This window comes from Carcharodon carcharias, chromosome 16 (genome assembly GCF_017639515.1).
Source record: "Carcharodon carcharias isolate sCarCar2 chromosome 16, sCarCar2.pri, whole genome shotgun sequence".
NCBI lineage: Eukaryota > Metazoa > Chordata > Chondrichthyes > Lamniformes > Lamnidae > Carcharodon > Carcharodon carcharias.
The window spans coordinates 3583769-3607296 of record NC_054482.1 but is presented as its reverse complement, the minus strand read 5'-3'; the positions used below and the strand labels follow the sequence as shown (position 1 = coordinate 3607296).

Below are 23528 nucleotides of genomic sequence, written 5' to 3'. Positions count from 1 at the left end.
CACAGGAATTGTCCAGATCATCGCCGGCCAGCTGGATCACTATTTTCAAAGCCTGTGAAGACTTTGATGTCTTCCTCCACCAGTCTGCAGCTTCTCCTTTTTGTTGTGTGCCAGCTTGTCCTAGAGGAAGACAGATGGAGAGGGCATAAGCAGGTTGCCTGCTAGGCCGGTGAGGAAGATATGTGGCATTTTTGGGTGGTGAGTGGTGCCATGGATGGGATGAGGATGCGATCCACAGGGCAGAAGATGAAGGCGTGCGTGAGAGAGTGAATGGTAATGTCTCTTGAATTGGCAGTAAGTGAGATCCCATTGGATGCATGATAGGTTTGTAAGTGCGAGTTGAGAGTGATTAGAAGACTGACTTACCCTGGCAGAATGGAGGAGATCATTCATCCTCTTTCGACACCGGGTGGTTGTCCTCTTTTGCAGGGTGTTGGCACTGACCACCGCTGCCACCGCCTCCCATGCTGGATTGGGGTAACCTTGCTTGCTAGTCATTGGCCAGAATGGTGGTTGAGGACTTCACGTCAGCCCTCCACTGCGCCCAGTAGGCACCTGAGGGATGCGTCACTAAATTTAGGGACAGTATGTTTCCTCCCTTTGGCAGCCATGTCTTGCCAGCAGCTTCCAATCCCTTAGAGTATGGTAGCTCTGTGTAGGAGTACCCTTTAAATATGGCGCCCAGATTATTGAAGGCCTAAGGTGACGATGGGGTGGGCGAATCAGAAACCACCCTGCCAGCGATCCAGAGTGCTTCCCGTGAAAGTGTTATTAATGAGGCGGGCCGCGTCATTGCGGACAGCAGGTTAAACAGCTTTTTTTATGCCCATTACCACTTTTAGTGTAAATCTGAGATGATTACACCTGAGGGCTGTTTAAATTAACCTCCCTCTTTTCTATAATACATGCTTGACGGAAGGAGAAGTGCACATAAGTGAGGGTTTCTACTTCTGTTCACGATTCAGCAGCTCCTGTGGCAAATACACTGGGAACAATATCTGACATAACTTTGATACCTCAGAAGATGAACTATTTCCTGATACTTGCACATGAAGTACCATCGTTTTAACAAGTTACCAGAGGGCTACTACTGGCTAGACACTTCTACCCCAGCATGAGAGGAGAACTAAGTGCAGAAACTGAAAAACTGCATTGGCAAAAATAAATCAGGAAGAACTTGCATTTATACAGCATCTCTCAACTTCAGATGTCCCATTACACTTCAAAGGCAGCAAATTGCTTCTCAAGCATAGTTACCATTGTAACAAAATATAGGCACAGATCTTCCAGTCTCTGGATCATCAGAGACCAGACGTCCAACCCACCGACCCTACTCACCTTCCTCCCTACCCACCTACCACTTTCCTACCAACCACCTGACCCACCTGCCACCTTCCCCAGTTGCCACTTAGTCCACCTACTATCCTAAACACCTGCCACCCTATCCTACTATCTACCACCCTATCCTACTACCCTGCCTACTATCCTAAACACCTGCCACCCTATCCTACTATCTACCACCCTATCCTACTACCCTGCCTACTATCCTAAACACCTGCCACCCTATCCTACTATCTACCACCCTATCCTACTACCCTGCCTACTATCCTAAACACCTGCCACCCTATCCTACTATCTACCACCCTATCCTACTACCCTGCCTACTATCCTAAACAACCTGCCACCCTATCCTACTATCTACCACCCTATCCTACTACCCTGCCTACTATCCTAAACACCTGCCACCCTATCCTACTATCTACCACCCTATCCTACTACCCTGCCTACTATCCTAAACACCTGCCACCCTATCCTACTATCTACCACCCTATCCTACTACCCTGCCTACTATCCTAAACACCTGCCACACTATCCTACTATCTACCACCCTATCCTACTACCCTGCCTACTATCCTAAACACCTGCCACCCTATCCTACTATCTACCACCCTATCCTACTACCCTGCCTACTATCCTAAACACCTGCCACCCTATCCTACTACCCTGCCTACTATCCTAAACACCTGCCACCCTATCCTACTACCCTGCCTACTATCCTAAACACCTGCCACCCTATCCTACTATCTACCACCCTATCCTGCTACCCCTGCCTACTATCCTAAACACCTGCCACCCTATCCTACTATCTACCACCCTATCCTACTACCCTGCCTACTATCCTAAACACCTGCCACCCTATCCTACTATCTACCACCCTATCCTGCTACCCTGCCTACTATCCTAAACACCTGCCACCCTATCCTACTATCTACCACCCTATCCTGCTACCCTGCCTACTATCCTAAACACCTGCCACCCTATCCTACTATCTACCACCCTATCCTACTACCCTGCCTACTATCCTAAACACCTGCCACCCTATCCTACTATCTACCACCCTATCCTACTACCCTGCCTACTATCCTAAACACCTGCCACCCTATCCTACTATCTACCACCCTATCCTACTACCCTGCCTACTATCCTAAACACCTGCCACCCTATCCTACTATCTACCACCCTATCCTGCTACCCTGCCTACTATCCTAAACACCTGCCACCCTATCCTACTATCTACCACCCTATCCTACTACCCTGCCTACTATCCTAAACACCTGCCACCCTATCCTACTATCTACCACCCTATCCTACTACCCTGCCTACTATCCTAAACACCTGCCACCCTATCCTACTATCTACCACCCTATCCTACTACCCTGCCTACTATCCTAAACACCTGCCACCCTATCCCACTACCCTGCCTACTATCCTAAACACCTGCCACCCTATCCTACTATCTACCACCCTATCCTACTACCCTGCCTACTATCCTAAACACCTGCCACCCTATCCTACTATCTACCACCCTATCCTACTACCCTGCCTACTATCCTAAACACCTGCCACCCTATCCTACTATCTACCACCCTATCCTACTACCCTGCCTACTATCCTAAACACCTGCCATCCTATCCTACTACCCTGCCTACTATCCTAAACACCTGCCACCCTATCCTACTACCCTGCCTACTATCCTAAACACCTGCCACCCTATCCTACTATCTACCACCCTATCCTACTACCCTGCCTACTATCCTAAACACCTGCCACCCTATCCTACTATCTACCACCCTATCCTACTACCCTGCCTACTATCCTAAACACCTGCCACCCTATCCTACTATCTACCACCCTATCCTACTACCCTGCCTACTATCCTAAACACCTGCCACCCTATCCTACTACCCTGCCTACTATCCTAAACACCTGCCACCCTATCCTACTACCCTGCCTACTGTCCTAAACACCTGCCACCCTATCCTACTATCTACCACCCTATCCTGCTACCCTGCCTACTATCCTAAACACCTGCCACCCTATCCTACTATCTACCACCCTATCCTACTACCCTGCCTACTATCCTAAACACCTGCCACCCTATCCTACTATCTACCACCCTATCCTGCTACCCTGCTACTATCCTAAACACCTGCCACCCTATCCTACTATCTACCACCCTATCCTGCTACCCTGCCTACTATCCTAAACACCTGCCACCCTATCCTACTATCTACCACCCTATCCTACTACCCTGCCTACTATCCTAAACACCTGCCACCCTATCCTACTATCTACCACCCTATCCTACTACCCTGCCTACTATCCTAAACACCTGCCACCCTATCCTACTATCTACCACCCTATCCTGCTACCCTGCCTACTATCCTAAACACCTGCCACCCTATCCTACTACCCTGCCTACTATCCTAAACACCTGCCACCCTATCCTACTATCTACCACCCTATCCTGCTACCCTGCCTACTATCCTAAACACCTGCCACCCTATCCTACTATCTACCACCCTATCCTACTACCCTGCCTACTATCCTAAACACCTGCCACCCTATCCTACTACCCTGCCTACTATCCTAAACACCTGCCACCCTATCCCACTACCCTGCCTACTATCCTAAACACCTGCCACCCTATCCTACTATCTACCACCCTATCCTACTACCCTGCCTACTATCCTAAACACCTGCCACCCTATCCTACTATCTACCACCCTATCCTACTACCCTGCCTACTATACTAAACACCTGCCACCCTATCCTACTATCTACCAACCTATCCTACTACCCTGCCTACTATCCTAAACACCTGCCACCCTATCCTACTATCTACCACCCTATCCTACTACCCTGCCTACTATCCTAAACACCTGCCACCCTATCCTGCTATCCTGCCTACTATCCTAAACACCTGCCACCCTATCCTACTATCTACCACCCTATCCTACTACCCTGCCTACTATCCTAAACACCTGCCACCCTATCCTACTACCCTGCCTACTATCCTAAACACCTGCCACCCTATCCTACTATCTACCACCCTATCCTACTACCCTGCCTACTATCCTAAACACCTGCCACCCTATCCTACTATCTACCACCCTATCCTACTACCCTGCCTACTATCCTAAACACCTGCCACCCTATCCTACTATCTACCACCCTATCCTACTACCCTGCCTACTATCCTAAACACCTGCCACCCTATCCTACTACCCTGCCTACTATCCTAAACACCTGCCACCCTATCCTACTACCCTGCCTACTGTCCTAAACACCTGCCACCCTATCCTACTATCTACCACCCTATCCTGCTACCCTGCCTACTATCCTAAACACCTGCCACCCTATCCTACTATCTACCACCCTATCCTACTACCCTGCCTACTATCCTAAACACCTGCCACCCTATCCTACTATCTACCACCCTATCCTGCTACCCTGCTACTATCCTAAACACCTGCCACCCTATCCTACTATCTACCACCCTATCCTGCTACCCTGCCTACTATCCTAAACACCTGCCACCCTATCCTACTACCCTGCCTACTATCCTAAACACCTGCCACCCTATCCTACTATCTACCACCCTATCCTGCTACCCTGCCTACTATCCTAAACACCTGCCACCCTATCCTACTATCTACCACCCTATCCTACTACCCTGCCTACTATCCTAAACACCTGCCACCCTATCCTACTATCTACCACCCTATCCTACTACCCTGCCTACTATCCTAAACACCTGCCACCCTATCCCACTACCCTGCCTACTATCCTAAACACCTGCCACCCTATCCTACTATCTACCACCCTATCCTACTACCCTGCCTACTATCCTAAACACCTGCCACCCTATCCTACTATCTACCACCCTATCCTACTACCCTGCCTACTATACTAAACACCTGCCACCCTATCCTACTATCTACCACCCTATCCTACTACCCTGCCTACTATCCTAAACACCTGCCACCCTATCCTACTATCTACCACCCTATCCTACTACCCTGCCTACTATCCTAAACACCTGCCACCCTATCCTGCTATCCTGCCTACTATCCTAAACACCTGCCACCCTATCCTACTATCTACCACCCTATCCTACTACCCTGCCTACTATCCTAAACACCTGCCACCCTATCCTACTATCTACCACCCTATCCTACTACCCTGCCTACTATCCTAAACACCTGCCACCCTATCCTACTATCTACCACCCTATCCTACTACCCTGCCTACTATCCTAAACACCTGCCACCCTATCCTACTATCTACCACCCTATCCTGCTACCCTGCCTACTATCCTAAACACCTGCCACCCTATCCTACTATCTACCACCCTATCCTACTACCCTGCCTACTATCCTAACCACCTGCCACCCTATCCTACTATCTACCACCCTATCCTACTACCCTGCCTACTATCCTAAACACCTGCCACCCTATCCTACTATCTACCACCCTATCCTACTACCCTGCCTACTATCCTAAACACCTGCCACCCTATCCCACTACCCTGCCTACTATCCTAAACACCTGCCACCCTATCCTACTATCTACCACCCTATCCTACTACCCTGCCTACTATCCTAAACACCTGCCACCCTATCCTACTATCTACCACCCTATCCTACTACCCTGCCTACTATCCTAAACACCTGCCACCCTATCCTACTATCTACCACCCTATCCTACTACCCTGCCTACTATCCTAAACACCTGCCACCCTATCCTACTATCTACCACCCTATCCTACTACCCTGCCTACTATCCTAAACACCTGCCACCCTATCCTACTACCCTGCCTACTATCCTAAACACCTGCCACCCTATCCTACTACCCTGCCTACTATCCTAAACACCTGCCACCCTATCCTACTATCTACCACCCTATCCTGCTACCCTGCCTACTATCCTAAACACCTGCCACCCTATCCTACTATCTACCACCCTATCCTACTACCCTGCCTACTATCCTAAACACCTGCCACCCTATCCTACTGTCTACCACCCTATCCTACTACCCTGCCTACTATCCTAAACACCTGCCACCCTATCCTACTATCTACCACCCTATCCTACTACCCTGCCTACTATCCTAAACACCTGCCACCCTATCCTACTATCTACCACCCTATCCTACTACCCTGCCTACTATCCTAAACACCTGCCACCCTATCCTACTATCTACCACCCTATCCTACTACCCTGCCTACTATCCTAAACACCTGCCACCCTATCCTACTATCTACCACCCTATCCTACTACCCTGCCTACTATCCTAAACACCTGCCACCCTATCCTACTATCTACCACCCTATCCTACTACCCTGCCTACTATCCTAAACACCTGCCACCCTATCCTACTATCTACCACCCTATCCTACTACCCTGCCTACTATCCTAAACACCTGCCACCCTATCCTACTATCTACCACCCTATCCTACTACCCTGCCTACTATCTTAAACACCTGCCACCCTATCCTACTATCTACCACCCTATCCTACTACCCTGCCTACTATCCTAAACACCTGCCACCCTATCCTACTATCTACCACCCTATCCTACTACCCTGCCTACTATACTAAACACCTGCCACCCTATCCTACTATCTACCACCCTATCCTACTACCCTGCCTACTATCCTAAACACCTGCCACCCTATCCTACTATCTACCACCCTATCCTACTACCCTGCCTACTATCCTAAACACCTGCCACCCTATCCTGCTACCCTGCCTACTATCCTAAACACCTGCCACCCTATCCTACTATCTACCACCCTATCCTACTACCCTGCCTACTATCCTAAACACCTGCCACCCTATCCTACTATCTACCACCCTATCCTACTACCCTGCCTACTATCCTAAACACCTGCCACCCTATCCTACTATCTACCACCCTATCCTACTACCCTGCCTACTATCCTAAACACCTGCCACCCTATCCTACTATCTACCACCCTATCCTGCTACCCTGCCTACTATCCTAAACACCTGCCACCCTATCCTACTATCTACCACCCTATCCTACTACCCTGCCTACTATCCTAAACACCTGCCACCCTATCCTACTATCTACCACCCTATCCTACTACCCTGCCTACTATCCTAAACACCTGCCACCCTATCCTACTATCTACCACCCTATCCTACTACCCTGCCTACTATCCTAAACACCTGCCACCCTATCCCACTACCCTGCCTACTATCCTAAACACCTGCCACCCTATCCTACTATCTACCACCCTATCCTACTACCCTGCCTACTATCCTAAACACCTGCCACCCTATCCTACTATCTACCACCCTATCCTACTACCCTGCCTACTATCCTAAACACCTGCCACCCTATCCTACTATCTACCACCCTATCCTACTACCCTGCCTACTATCCTAAACACCTGCCATCCTATCCTACTACCCTGCCTACTATCCTAAACACCTGCCACCCTATCCTACTACCCTGCCTACTATCCTAAACACCTGCCACCCTATCCTACTATCTACCACCCTATCCTACTACCCTGCCTACTATCCTAAACACCTGCCACCCTATCCTACTATCTACCACCCTATCCTACTACCCTGCCTACTATCCTAAAAACCTGCCACCCTATCCATTTATCCACCTTCCGCCCTACTCAGTTACCTCACCCACTCTACCCACTCACTTACCCGCCCTACCCATTCACTCATTCATCCAGTCACCCATTCACTCATTCACTAACATTCACACTGGACCTTTAAACTTACCATACCATAGCTAGTGCCGTAAAAAGGGGGTGTGTTCTGTCATTGTCACTGCAGCTACAGTGGTGTGACTGAGTTCTTCAACGGACGCTGTGCTCTGCATTTCTGAAGAAGTCAGGCTTGGAAGACCCAGCAAGAAATGTGGAGCAGTGCCGACACAGGGAAAAATTCAAGCAGAGTGTCAGTGCGGTGATGATTGCCGCTTGGCAGAAGATCCAGGCCTTTGATACAAATGCTAGATGCCAGAGCAAATGTAGACTATTGTGTTCACTGAGTAAGAGAATGCAGGACTTTCACCTTTAGAAAAGTCACTAAATTAACTTGTTAGCAGGAATAAAACCTTTAATTTCCATTTATTGCCATAAATTACCATTTCAGAGATGTTTTATTCACTTCAATTATGTTTGATAAATTATCCCAGCCCATCTACCCTTTAAAGATAGGTGTGATTAAGAAGTTTTGGTATAGTTGCAGACATAATATTGTGCTGGGTGCAATTCCAGTGGATTATTGAAATATCATAGAACCATTTTAAAAGGTTTTATTACATTCATCTTTAATTGAAAGTACAATAATGATTTCATATTTCACATCTTGCTTCTGATTTGGCTTTAATAAGTGATTTTAGATTGAAATCCTATAAAAATAGAACAGTTATATAAGGGTGATGTTATAAATTTGTGGACTGAATATGATAGAGAATGAAAAGGACAAATGTGCTGTGAACCTTTATTTATGCTGTGGTGGTATGATTTTGCAAATGTTTCTGTATAATACTTCAAATGTGCCATATAATAAAGTAATGTTTGACATTTGAAAAATAAAATACACGAACTGTTGGACACTTATTTTATTGCCAAACAAACGTTTGAACTGTTAAGCTTATTTTAGGCCACAGCTAAATTAAGATCCGATGCCTCACGTTGTAAATTTCTTTAGTTGGCAAGTCACAAGGGAAAAGTAGTGATTGTGGTTTGGACTTCAGGAAACAATATCCACAAATGGTTCCATTATATTAAATATTGGTGATTGTGCTTTCAACCGTTTCAGTATGAATTCCAGCAACCACTTTTATCAATCTGCTCTACCGACCAGTCAAATGACTATAAAAATAATGAGGGTTGTGCGGCACAGGAGATGGAAAGACATCGCTCTGAAGCTCCACTGTAATTGTCTCCCGGGTAAAAATGCCTTACATTATGCAAGGCACAATGGAATACATTAAAAAAATGGCACTTCATTCTCATGTTATTAATGTTTTCCTATATACAATCAGGAGGATATATGCTGAAGAAGCCTATATTTCTTCTTGTCAAAAGTCAGCAAATTGTGGTTATGTTTCACCTGATGGCCATAATTCAATCTGGTAAAAGGACTCAGCAGTTTATTATTTATTAAAGTAAATAATTGGAGTAGGTATTGTTTTATATAATTGTGTAAAACAGGTAATAATTAATTGTCAGTCTGTTATTTATCTCTGCCCACTGACTTCAATGGAAATAAAAATCATGGAGAGATGTAAAATGGGTTGCTCATTCAACATCGCCCGTTTTACGCTATTGCAGAAAGTCAACATCTTCCCGGCCCCTGATTCTTATTAGAAGATTCACGTGCAAGTATCTTCTAATTGTGAAGTCTCATCTGGACTGTTTCATCTGTTCTGAGCCCCTGTTTACCTTGTGAACAAATAAAGAAGTTGCTTAAGAAAAATAGAGAATAAGAGGGATAAGACAAGTAAGGGTAGAAATTCCTGTGTCCAGCCAAGGTTTTGAGCATGACTTCAGTATTGGATGTACAAATTCGGCCATTGACTGTACAACAGTAGAAGTGTGCACAAAAAGTGACTGCTTTATTGGTTCCACATTGGTAAGAGTGGACACCAGGCATCCTCAGTGTTGGAAATTAATTTTTGCCCCATTAAATTATGTTAATGGGGTCCTGCACTTGAATGAGGAACCCATTAAAAATGCAGTGTTTGGGAACCTTTCATTCAGATTTTTCTTTCCCCACCCAGAAAAACATGTCATCAATGATAGGAAAGCTGGTTGAAGGAGTGAGATTTTAAAGGGATTTCCAATTTTTTTGAAGGTTTAGTTACTGGCAATTCATTTTTGGCTACTGTGGATTTTGGAGGCAATATTTTGGCTGTTTTGCAGTAGTTCAGGGTATTGAACAGTTGGAATGCTAACCTTTGGCTGCTGTTACACTGTTTGAATTCATTGGCTATAAGACTACCATAAAGTTGGGAATGTTGCAAGGATTACCATTGAGGTTGCCATAGTAGCAGCAACATTAACATGACAACGAAGACCTGCAGAGGATGAAAGAAGACAACAAAGAATGCAAGGGCCAAGGAGGCATTACACCATGCATGTCTTCCAGGGCAGATGTCGTACCCCAAAATGTGAGAGGAGTTTTATGTGTGTGAGGAGGCTGTGCTTTAGCAAGCAGCCAGGCACTGATGTTACCTATTGCAGCGCAAATCGGAACCAAACACCAAGGTGCACACAGGCCTGTTGCTTTTGAGGTAATAGTGATTCTCAATTTCTCTGCTATTGGCTATTCCAGGCTGCAACAGATGACATCTGCAACATCAGTAAGTTCACTATCCAAACAGCCAGTAAAGCGATGATGGATGCCCTCCTTTCAAGGTGACAGCAATGCATCAACTTTTCATAGAGGCTACTAATTAGGAAGTCACATCTCTCAGATTTTCGGATTTCCCCTGATGCAAGATGTCATTGACACACACATGCTGTCCTGCACTTTCCTTGTGGTGAACCAGCCGTGGTCGTACAGCCGTGGAAGCTGTACGATTCCTTGAATGTTCAGCTAGAGTGCAGCCACTGGCAGCAAATTCAGCAGACCTATGCCAGGTGGCTGGCAAGAGTCATGGCATCTTCACCCTGCACCAATTCTCCATCCTCTCACGTCTGTGATCTGCAATAGTGGGTGTTAGTCTAGCCCCGTAAGGCAGGAGAACCATGCTCAAACCAAAGCTCTCATTGAGCAAACTAAAGTTGCCTTCAAGCCTGGACCAATCTGGTGGAGCCCTGCAGTATAGTTGTCTTTGAATTTCCAATGGTTTGCTGTATGCTACAAAACTATGAAGGCCATTCAGAGGATCAATCCTTGCAGCCAAAATGGGAGGAAACAGTGCAGACATAAGATGAAGAACGGACAAGAAAGTAAATGATGATAAGGAAGGCCCATCCCCAGCAATGGAGAGTTTGAGTTGGGAAAGGACCTGAACGGACGCTCTGCCTTTTCTTCTCACGTCCTGTCTATCATGGTTTACCAGCTTTACCTGAAAGAAACAATTAGCGTTAGTGGTCTCCTGGTGCGATGGTTTGAGGATGTGCAAATCAGTATCATGCAGCACTGGCGTGTGGTATGGCAGAGGCATGAGGAGCTGAAGGTAATACTGTTGAGGAGAGTGAGGGATGTAGACTGTGGCATTAAGAGCAGAAGGAAGTAGAGGGAATGTGGGAGTATGCTGGTAATCAGAGTTGGGCGGTGAGTGCTGAAACCTCGGGTAGTACAGAGTTATCTAAAGAGTGATGTGAGATTAGAGTTGGAGTCATACATTAGCAACCCTGGTCAGGTCATTAAGCTTCTTCCTACGGTGGAATCAAGTATGTGGGGCAATGCTGACCTTCACCACTGTGCCCATTACTGCTAAGCAGCTTGGAAGGAAAATATCAGAGTCCATCCCTCTTGCCAGCATCCTCCATTGTTGTATTGCAAAAATGAGGGGCCCTTGCATTATCTGCTTGTCCTGCCATCTCCTGAGCTGCCTTTGGGATACCTGCAGTCAGTGTGCACCTACACCTTTAAGAGATGTCGGCTGGCTTTAAGTAGCAGTAACTCTTTTGAGTACAAACCCGTTTCCATCCGTTTCAGATGAAGTTACGTTGTTTCATAGTTTGCTATTGTGAGATTTGAACTCTTGACCTTGGGGTTACAAACCCAGTACCATAACCACTTGGCTATTTAGGCCAAGCCCTTTAAGTAGCAGTAGGGGCACCAAAATTTGAAGCCACCAATTAGGCAGCTGCCAATTAACTGTTGGTTAATGTTGGCAGCCCACCTATTTAATTATAATGAGGGTCTCTGACAAATTTATCAGCTTGTTCCAGCTGCATGATTAGGTGCACGCTCCATGGGCTTACATAAATCTCTACTTTTGCACATTTAACATAGATTTAAGAAGTCTAAGACTATCGAGATATATCTTTTATGTCATATAGTTTAAAGCTTATTATTAAAATATTGATTCTCTTTCAGTCTCAAGTATCCATTAGTGTCGAGGACTGGGAAGATACGAAAGATACCAAAGAGCACATGAGTTATTGCACCAATCACTATCATCGGAACTCTACATCCAGTGACCAATCAGATCATCCTTTACTGAGGCGCAAAAGCATGCAGTGGGCAAGGCGGCTTAGCAGAAAAGCACCAAAGCACTCCAGTAAAGTAACAGAAAGGATAAGTCGTCAGCGCATGACGTTGTGCAAAAGGTCAGAGAGACAAGAACTGGCTGAACTAGTAAAAACCCGAATGAAGCATCTAGGCCTTTCAACGACAGGTTATGGTAAGACCTCTTAGCTACTAAGGATTGTTTTTACAAAGAATTTTCAGCATTTACAGTAATAGGCCATTGGCCAACTGGTCTATACCAGTGTTTATGCTTCACACAAGCCTTCTTCCAGCCTATTTCATCTCACCCTAGCTGCATACCTTTAATTCCTTTCTCCTTCTTGTACATATCTAGCTTCCCCTTAAATGTATCTATGCTTTTTGCCTCAGGTACTTCCTATGGTAGCAGATTTCATGTATTAATCACTCTTTGGATAAAGAAGTTTTTTCCTGAATGCTATCATTAGTGTCTATAATATTAATTGCCTCTAGTTTTAGATTGCCCCACGGGTGTAAACATTTTTCTATGCCTACCATATCAAGCCCCTTCTAATTTTAAAGACCTCTATTAGGTCATCTCCCATCCTCTTTTCTGGAGAAAAGAACCCCTTTATATTGTAGTGCTTCAATCTCTTAGTTCTGGTATAATCTTTGTAAATATTTTTGTACCTTCTGCAGCCCCTCTATATCCTTTAGGGAGACCAGAGCAAGACAAAGTACTCTAAGTGCGATCTAACCATGGTTATGTACAAGTTGAACATAACTTCCTTGATTTACAGTTCTATTTCACTGGAAATGAACCCCAGTGGTAGTTTGCATGTTTCATGGCCTTGTTAAACTATATTTAAGGATTTGTAAATCTGTATCCTTAGGTTGCATTATTCCTCTGCCCCATTTAGACATTATTATGATAACTATTGTACACATAATAACCTGTTAACATGCTGCAGAACAAAACATCCTTTGTTGGTCACATGATAATGTAATGCTGTATTTATTTATGTACATTAAAAAGGTTATAAAACCCTTTTATTGATAGTATTCAGCAGAGCATGTACATTAAGAAGCAATGACATCATGGGTAAGAGTGGTAAATCAATCTTTGAAAGCTTTGAGCAAAACATGTAGTCTATATTGTAGAAAACAATACAGCCTTATGATCAAGTAAAGTGCGTAGCATGATAGTAAGGTTAAGAGTTTGACTTTCACACTCTGAATTGCCAACTTGATCTGCAAGTTTACATTATTCTATTCAAATTGTTCATTTTGACTTCAAACGTGACCCTCCATTGAAAGTCCCCTTTGATGTTCTCCTCCGGTCTTGAAGGTAGCTCCTTATGAGTGACCAAAGCCCATTGGTACCTTGACCTAATGGCTGTTTTTCATCTATGATCTTGGAAGTGAGTTCAAACTGCTTAACCGTGGAGATTGTTACAGCCATGCCCAATCCTGTTCTCACTGACAGTTATACACAAACTTCCAAAAGCGATCACTGAAATGGCAATCAAGAGCAGGTCCCAAGTCAGCCTCAGCCCATATGGAAATCAAAACCATGCTGTTGTTGTTAATCTGACCCACCCGCTAGCCATCTGGCCAACTGAAAGAGCTTCCTACTCTTCTTCAAATAGTGCCATGAGACCTTTAACATTCATCCAGGGTACTTAAAAAAGTTAAGTGGAGCTTCCTTGAACACCTAATCAAAGGGTATGGAATCTATGACTATTGGTTTCTTCTAATCTGGAAATTCTGAACCCAAGTAGCGCTACTGCTCTGATTGAAGTTGGATAATTCAATACAAATCAAGAACTACATCTGATTAAGTGTTCTGCAAAAGATTGTTATTGTATTGTCCTAATTGCACTTATTTTGCTGAAAATATTACAAATCAGCATTAAACTATTTACACCATAAATGTTGCAAAATAGTTCAGTGGAAATACTTGTTTTGTGAACTATACTAGCCTAATAGAAACTTAGATTCCTAAGGGAAGGAAGATTGGGGAGAGGATATATCGAGTGACCAACCTGCTACCAGTCATTACCAGTCAGCGGCGAAAGATAAAACCCACCCTAGTCACTTTTTGGGATTGTTTTTGCTCTGCTACAAGGACATGTTAGTGCAATACATTATAACATCTATACTTGAGTTCAACTTAGCTCTCAAGGAGTTAATTTTGCAGGGCAGCGGGGTTGAGGTATGATGTACATTAAGATTCAGATGTGGTTTACTTCAAGAAAAGTTAGTTAGGATGTTTCAGTGATCATTCAAGCCTATTCAGGTTGTGATAACTTGACTTATTTGAGGTCAGCAAGTTGCCAGGGTGACATTGAACCTCCTGGAATCGGAATTAATAAGAAGGTGAGCAAGTACCATCTTCAGGGTCAGCCATAGCCAATAAATATTGAGGGAAGGCTGGTCTTGCCCTGAGTTGGAAATTAAGATGCAGCAAATCGGTTTTCTGATCTGAGCCAGAAGCTGCCTCGAAAGGGAATGTAACAAAAAGTGAATATTCCGTCCATATTCAGTACAGCATAGCATGTTGTTTCCATGGAAACAGCTTTCAGGATAATGCGCCATTTTGGATGGACCTCACTTTGGCCACAAATGTCAACCTAGAAGATTTATTTTATTCCCAAAATTGCATTTTCTCTCAAAGGTCCCATCGATATAATGGACTCCCTGAAAAGCATTGGCCTAAAGGCTTCATTAGCCCCATTTTGCACTCATTGAAATAAATCAAAATGGCAACAAAGGGGTTGGAACTACTTTGGTCAAAATTTAATCGGTGGGTAAAATGGCACCTGTGGTGATATTGCCTACAGCTTCATCATAATAAAAAGCAAGCAAAAATGGACAACATTAGGTTGGTGTCGTTACTTTGGTTGAAGAAAGGGAAAGGTTGATAGGATGACATAATAAAGGTCTGTTGGGTTATTAGGTAGGGTAGATGTAGAGAACCTTCACTTTTTGTTACATTCCCTTTCAGACCAGCTTCTAGCGCAGAAAACTGAGTTGCTGGATCTTAATTTCAGCTCAGGACAAGACCAGCCTTCTCTCAGTGTTTACTGGCTGTGACTGACCCTGAAGATAGCATGTTCCCATCATCTTATTAATTCTGATTCCAGGAGGTTGAATGTCACCCTGGCAACCTGCCGACCTCAAATAAATCAAGTTATCACAACTTCAATAGTCTTGAGTGATCACTGAAACACCCTAACTAACTTTTCTTGAAGTAAGCCACATCTGAATCTTAATGTATATCATCCCTCAACCCCGCTGCCCTGCAAAGTTAACTCCTTGAGAACTAAGTTGAATGCAAGACACTTGTGTGGCCTAAGTCCAAACCTAGGTTTCATAAATATAAGATACCTGCCAATAAATCGTATAGAGGATTCATGAGAAACGTATTTACCCAGAAGGTGGTTAGAATGTGAAACTTGTAATTACAAGGATTGGTTGAGGCGAATGACATAAGGAGAATTAGATAAACATGAGAAAAAAAAACGTTAAAAGGTTACACTAATGGGGTGAGGGATGTGGTGAATTAGACGTAGGTCATTTACGAGTAAAATTTGAAAACGTTGCTTGAAACGGCAGTGGAAATCTAGAACTTTCTGTCCTAAAAGGCTGTGTATACTACAATTGAAATTTTCAGGACTGAGATAGAACCCTAGAACCATAGAAAAGTTACGGCACAGAAAGAGGCCATTCAGCCCATCATGTCTGCGCCAGCCAAAACAAGAGAAAAAAAGAAACCAGCCACTCATTTTAATCCCACTTTCCAGCAGCTGGTCCGGAGCCTTGCAACTTACAGCACTTCAGGTGCAGATCCAGGTACCTTTTAAATGAGTTGAGCGTTTCAACCTCAACCACTAAACAAGGCAGTGAATTCCAGACACCCACCACCCTCTGGGTGAAAAAGTTTTTCCTCATGTCCCCTCTAATCCTTCTACCAATCACCTTAAACCTATGCCCCCTCAGTTAGGGGAAACAGGTCTTCCTGTCTACCCTATCTAGGTCCCTCACAATTTTGTACACCTCAATTAGGTCACCCCTAAACCTCCTCTGTTGTAAGGGAAACATCCCCAGCCTATTCAATTTTTGCTCATAGCTGCAATTTTCCAACCCTGGCAACATTCCTGTAAATCTCCACTGTACTCTTGCCAGAGCACTTGTGTCCTTCCTGTAATGTGGTGACCTGAACTGTGCACAAAATTCCAGCTGTGGCCTAACATATACAGTTCCATCATTGCATCTCTACTTTTGTATTCAATACCTCGTTCAATAAAGGAAAGGATTCCATGTGCTTTCTTGCCCACCTGTCTTGCCACCTTCAAGGGCCTGTGGACATGCACCCCAAGGTCTCTCACTTCCTCAACCCCTCTCAATATCTTCCCATTTATTGAGAATTCCCTTGCTTTGTTTGCTCTGCCCAAATACATTAGCTCACACTTTTCCGGATTGATTTCCATTTGCCACTTTTTCACCTGCTCAACCAAACCATTGATATCTTTCTGGATACAACAGCTATTCAGTATCAACTGCATGGCTAATTTTTGTGTCATTTGCAAATTTCCCAATCGTGCCACCCACAAGCCTGCCATGTGGGACCTTGTCAAATGCCTTACTAAAATCCATGTAGACAACGTCCACTGCACTACCTTCATCAATCCTCCTTGTTATTTCCTCTAAAGTTTCTATCAAGTTAGTAAGATACAATCTTCCCTTAACAACACCATGTTGACTATCCCTGATCAATCCATGCCTCTCTAAGTGACAGTTTATCCTGCCTATCAGAATTGATTTTAATAATTTGCCCACCACCGGAGTCAGACTGACTGCCCTATAATTTTCTGGCCTACCCCTCACACCCTTTTTAAGTATTAGTAAAGCGTTCGCAGACCTCCAATCTTCTGGTGCTTCAATAGATTTTTGTTGCATACTGATTCAAGGGATATGAGTCAATGAGGCTGGTCAATGAAGGTAAGATACAGATCTAATTAAATAGTGGAGTAGGTTCAACTAGGCTGGATGGTCAACTCCTGTTCTTTATTATAGATTTTAATGAGGTCTGTGAGTCATCAGTATGTTTTCAAAGCAGTGTGCCTTGAACTCCATTGTTTAGTTGAAACCAATGTTAACTTATTACCCTTTATCTTTACCATGTTTAATACATCTGCCTCATAGCCGGGAACTTTCCCAGGCCTTTGGAGGTGGATTTAGAGGCAAAATGAGCTAGGAATGTTGGGGAAAAATGGCAGCAGGCCAATTCTCCAATGTTCCCGATTCCTCCCACTTTTCCTATAGGAGGGTTGTGTGCAATGTCAGCAACCAGTCTGGCAGCAGCAGGAAGCCACCTGAACTTATGAACGAGTCAATTACCAGCCATTGCCCCAGGACAATGGGATTTTACCAACGATGTATAGTGCCCACATATTGCAAGTGAATGCACAGCAAGTGGTGAGAGTAGTATGAAAGTGACATACAATCTGAATTTTAAATGGAGAAAATGGCAAACTTGATGTCGTCCATAGACAGAGATTTACCATTACAGAAGTATCTCACTGAGATTGCTGTCACAGATAATGCTAGTAGTGAAGAAATAGCTGCCGGCTCCTTTAGCCTCATCATGCATTCGTTCTGCTCCACCCTCTTTTGTGCCAATCATCCTAGCAATACTCACATTGCAGTGACAGTGAAGACTGCCAGCCACCCTTTAAATCCCGCACTCTAATTTTCTCCCTCCCGCCCACTCAACTCGTTCACCATCCCGAATTGGATGGTGACCCCAGGGGCCAGTACTTAATTGGATGCCTTGCAAAAGATTGAACTGGAAGACACACTACTCTCACCTCCATGTTGTAGACGTGGAAATAAAGCTGCCCCCGGTTTAAGAACTAAGGTGGCAAAATTCAACCCCTAATGCCAATAAGAAAGTAAAATGATAAAGTGAACATCTAATTAATATATTATAGAAAAAACATGAGCCGTGGGTTCAACTGAGTAATTCTGCTGATGTTCAGAAATTGCTAAAGGTTGATCTCACAGTTTATGACAATGAATCATTCAATTGAATTACGACCTTGTAACTCACTGTCAGCCGTCTATTATCCTGTATTTATTCTATCAGGTTCTCAAACATATTTCAAGCGCATAGTGATTCCTTTAATAACTTTAAGGCCGTACATTGCCTGTCATAGTGAGACAAATAATTTTCTGGGATGAGGATCAAAGTTCTTCATCTTTTAAAATTTATATGTATTCGATGGCAAATGGAGTGCCCCACCCAACACTCCTTCCGCCTCACCAGAGCCCTGTTCCTCCCACCACACCATCCCAAAGGCAGGCAAATACTGAGTTCCTAATTAGGTGGAGACCAACTTGCTGGGGTCTTCTGTAGGGCCAGGCATCCATTCCAAAGATACATAACATTTATGATTTGTAATAAAATATCACAATCTTACTTATAAACAAGCGGCTAGACTTTATGACTGGTGTTATTTTAACACGCGCATTAACCCATTTATTTTGAACATGTTAATGCCAACATTAAAATTGGACAGATAGGATAATCTAGGCCAACACACAATTTTCAGTGAACCCATTATTTATCATGTTTATATGATTAAACTTGGTGATTTTCCATGATGCTGCTGATGGGTAATCCAAATCGAAAGAGCAGTTTCTTAAATGAAACAATGTAGTGTGACAGATGCAACATAAGAGTATTACATGCTTTATTTATGGGGCTGGCCATGGCTCACTGCTAGCACTCTGAGTCAATAGCTAGTGGATTGAAGCCACACTCCACAGACTTGAGCACTAAATCTAGGCTGACATTGTCAGAAGTGCCATCTTTCAAATGAGACACGAAAACAAGTTTGCCCTCTCAGGTGGATGTAAAAGATCCCATTTCACTTTTCAAGGAAGAGCATCCTTGCAGGTCATTATCTCATTGGCTGTAAAGCACTTTGAAATGTCCTGTGGTTGTGAAATGTGCTATATAAATGCAAAGTTTTCTTTCTGTCTGTTCTTTCTTTCTTATCCTGAAATATAATAGTTGTATATAATAGTTGTAATGCTATCTATCCACTAATTTCCTAATTTCAATGGGAGAGAAGGTTGTTGAGACCCTAGATGGACTAAAACTTGATAAAGTGGAGGGATGAGAAATACTGACTGTACTTAAAGTTGATAAATCACCCGGACTGGATCAGCTGCATCCAAGGATCCTGAAGGATGTAAAGGTGGAAGCTGTGGAAGCACTGGCTGTAATTTTCCAATCCTCCTTAGATACAGGGTTGGTGTCCGGAGACAGGAGAATTGTAAACGTTACATCTTGTCCAAAGAAAGGGTGTAAGGATATATCCAGGAACTACAGGCTAGTCAGTTTAACTTCCGTTCTGGGAAAGCTTTTAGGAACAATAATCTGTGACAAAATTCACAGTCACTTGAACAAATATGGATTAATTAAGGAAAGCCAGCATGGATTTGTTAAGGGCAAACTGTGTTTAACTCATTTGATTGAGTTTTTTGATGAGGGTAATGTGTTTGATGTGGTGTACATGGACTTCCAAACAAGTGTTTGATAAAGTACTGTATAATAGGCTTGTCAACAAAATTGAAGCCTGTGGTATAAAAAGGACAATGGCAGGATGAGCACTAAGTTGGCTGAGTGACAGGAAACATAGTGGTGAACAGTTATTTATCAGACAGGAGGAACGTACATAGTAGGGTTTCCCAGTGGTCGGTGTTAGGATCACTGTTTTCCTTGATCTATATCAATGACTTAGACTTGGGTGTCCAGGGCACACTTTCAAAATTTTCAGATGACACAAAACTTAAAAAATATTATGAACTATGGGGAGGGTAGTGACACACCTCAAGAGGCCATAGAGAGGCTGGTGGAATGGGTGAACACTTAGCAGATGAAATAGAGGCATAGAGTACAAAATCAAGAAAGTTATGGTGAACCTTTATATTAAAAAAATTGGCTCAGCCTTAACTGGAGTGATGTGTCCAATCCAAGGCACCATACTTTAGGAAGGATGTGAAGGCATTAGAGAGGGTGCAGAAAGATTCACGAGAATGCTTACTGGGATGAGGAACTTTGTTATGCGGATAGATGGGAGAAGCTGAGGCTATCCTCCATGGGGAAGAGAAAGTTGAGAGGACATTTGATAGAGGTGTTCAAAATCATGAGGTATCTAGACAGATTAGATCGGGAGAAACTGTTCCCACTGGTGGAAGGGTCAAGAACCAGAGGACAGTGATTTAAGGTGATTGGCAAAAGAACAAAAGGCAACATGAGGAAAAACCATTTTATGTGACAAGTGGTTAGGATCTAAAATCTAGGGATGGGATCTTATGCTGCTCCCAGGAATTTGAAGCAAGGCAGGCGGGGAAAATTAATTGTGTGGGAGGCCAAAAATCAGCTTCCCAACAGTGGCTTGAAACAAAGGTATTAAGCTCTTGGAATTTTGAAGGCAGGTTAGGGCTGAGAAGCCGTTCTGCATGCATCTGCATGTCATTCATACTCATGAAAAGGCAGCTCCCCCCCCCAGAATTAAGTGCACCTTTCAAATTAAATTATTGGCGAGTGAGAAATACATGCCTTCAGATTCATGACTGCATAGAAGTGGCGTGCAGCAGGCGAGGTAGTGTACTTGGCTAGAGTTGGAGTCAGTCGCCAATGCTTTTTCCTCTTTGGGGAGCGTTCCATGACAGGCAATGATTGAAATCGGTTGGCGGCAGCCAGAAGATAATAGGGCAGGGCAGTCCTAGGCAGGCAGGAGCAGTGGAAGGGAGGGAGGCTGCAGTCTATGGGGCACGGGGCAGGGCTGTCCGAGCCTGGGAAGGACAGAAGGAAGCAGAGAGAGAGGGAAGCTGTCTGAAGCAGGGAGAGAGGGAGGGAAGGCAATGGTGCAGGGAGGTGTGCAGGAGGGAAGGGCCCAGTTTATGGGTGTGGTCGTGTGGTAGCATTGACGGGGTGGAGGGAGGTTTATTCTGGGCAGGACTAGATGAAGATAGGTGGTCCTAAAGGACAGGGCAGTGTTGTCAATGGTGGAGTCCTTTAGGTTTGAACTGAGGGTACCCGACAGAACAGTCACAGAGATGGGGGGTGGGGGGTGGGGGGGGGGGGGGGGGGGGGGGAAGTGGAATGAAGTATGGTTGCAGGTCCAGGGCAATGGTTGGCAATTGGATGGTCTTACTTTTTGACTTACTGTGAGATCCTGCAGTAGAGAACAAAAGGAATTAGCAATGGTTATGCACAATCCCTTTTCTCAACAATGTTTCAGGTGCTAGTCCTGTATGTCCATTTGTCAACAACAGGCTGGAGGCATTCTCACTGGATTGCTGAGAACCTCTGATCTGTCCATCTGCGTAGGCTCGGTCCTAGTCCTCATTGGCAGGCTTGGTAGCCTCCTCCTCAAAGTGGATGAGGGTTCATTTTTCTGAAACATCTCCACTTGCCTCTGAGTGCTCCCACTTATTATGGGTGATTTTCTCCTGCAGACAGACAGAATGATAGAGTGTCATTCCAATGGGTGCATAACCACTTTGAGCATGCACGCCTATGACAGCTCATGAGCCCTCCCCAGTAAGTGTTTGACACCCACACTCACACTCATACACTTGTACAACCTTCACAGCATGAAGTGTCTCCCACACATTCAGTCCATATGTTCCATTCTGCTGCTGAGGTCTGCAATCCAAATTCCTGTCTGATATCCCTCTGCACTTGCACACTTAGACTGCTTGATGCCCTTATGATTGTCACTTTGCAGTGACTACGTTATGCCTCTTACCCTTGTGGAGTGCAGCGGATCATTCATCCTCTTCCTGCACTGGACCCCCACAGCTGCTAATCCTGGCGGCCACCTCTGTCCAGGCCTCTTTGGTCGAACTGGTGGTCTTCCCACTTCCATCCCTGGGAAACATGGACCTCCAGCCTTCCCTGGATGGACTGGGGGAAGAACCTGTAGCGAGGCATTACTGAACCATGGAGCCACTCTTTTTCTACTCCAAGACGTGATTGAAATTGGTAGCAGCAGTAGGTTTCCTGAGGGGTTTGGGAGAGGAGGGTGTGAAAAAGTGTCAATGCCTTGTTACAACCAGGTGAGAAGGGGTGAACTGGCTCCCCACTATTCAACCTCCTTGGCTGGTCACAACAAAGTTTTAAGTTTCTTTTTCACAAGGATATGGCTTTGCCAAATAAAAATGTATTTAACTATTTAAGCTGTGAGCAATACAAAGCCAATTAAACAAGGTTTTCTTGAGTCAAAAAAGAGCAGATTTATTAACCACTACTTGAGAAAATTAATAGAAACAAGACGTCAAGCATTTGGCCCTCATGCAGTCATCCAGACCCACACAAACACACAGGTCTCAGAAATAAGGGGAGATACAGTCCAATAAAAAAAAAGGGAAAGGGATATACCATGAAGTGTCCTTTGATTGTCCTTGACCCGTAGATTTTAAATGTGGCTGATTTGGGTTAGCTGGTTTCTTGGGCCTGAATTTTGCGCTTGTCAGGCGTGTGTGATCAGCGGGCCTCGGGTCGGACTGGGAGTGGGCTCCGACCGTTATTTCACCCTGCCTGGCCAATTAACGGCCAGCCAGTGTGAAACACGCCCTGAGAAAGGCTCAGCCCTGCTGGTGGGGGCGGGAAGAGGGCGGGCGCCGACATCACCGCGGGTGCTGGTGAGCGCTTCCACCCAGCTCCCTGAAGGCAGACAGATGCCTTAGGGAGCGGCAGACCTCCAAATAATAAAAGAAAGCACAAAAATACTGCAAGAGATTTCCATGCAGCACGATCAAGCGCCTGAAACCTCAAAAAAATGCTGTCCCCAGATATTTCTTTTTATTTTATATTCTAACGGAGATTTCATCCCACTCTTGGATGAGGAAATGATTAAAACATGAATTCCGCCCACCTGTTTTGCCTGTGCAACGAGCTAAAAATTGCACATGCATTATAAAATCATTGTCAGTA

The 23528-nt window shown here is 44.5% G+C and overlaps 1 protein-coding gene across 3 annotated transcripts in view; it reads left to right on the top strand.

Moving 5' to 3' along the window:
* Positions 1–23528, top strand: part of kcnt2 (potassium channel, subfamily T, member 2) — a 789028-nt gene that overhangs the window by 690251 nt on the left and 75249 nt on the right. For all 3 annotated transcript variants that reach the window (XM_041208210.1, XM_041208209.1, XM_041208208.1), the window contains one exon: positions 12401–12707. In XM_041208210.1, coding sequence (XP_041064144.1) covers positions 12401–12707 — 307 coding nt within the window. The remainder of the gene's footprint in view (positions 1–12400; positions 12708–23528) is intronic.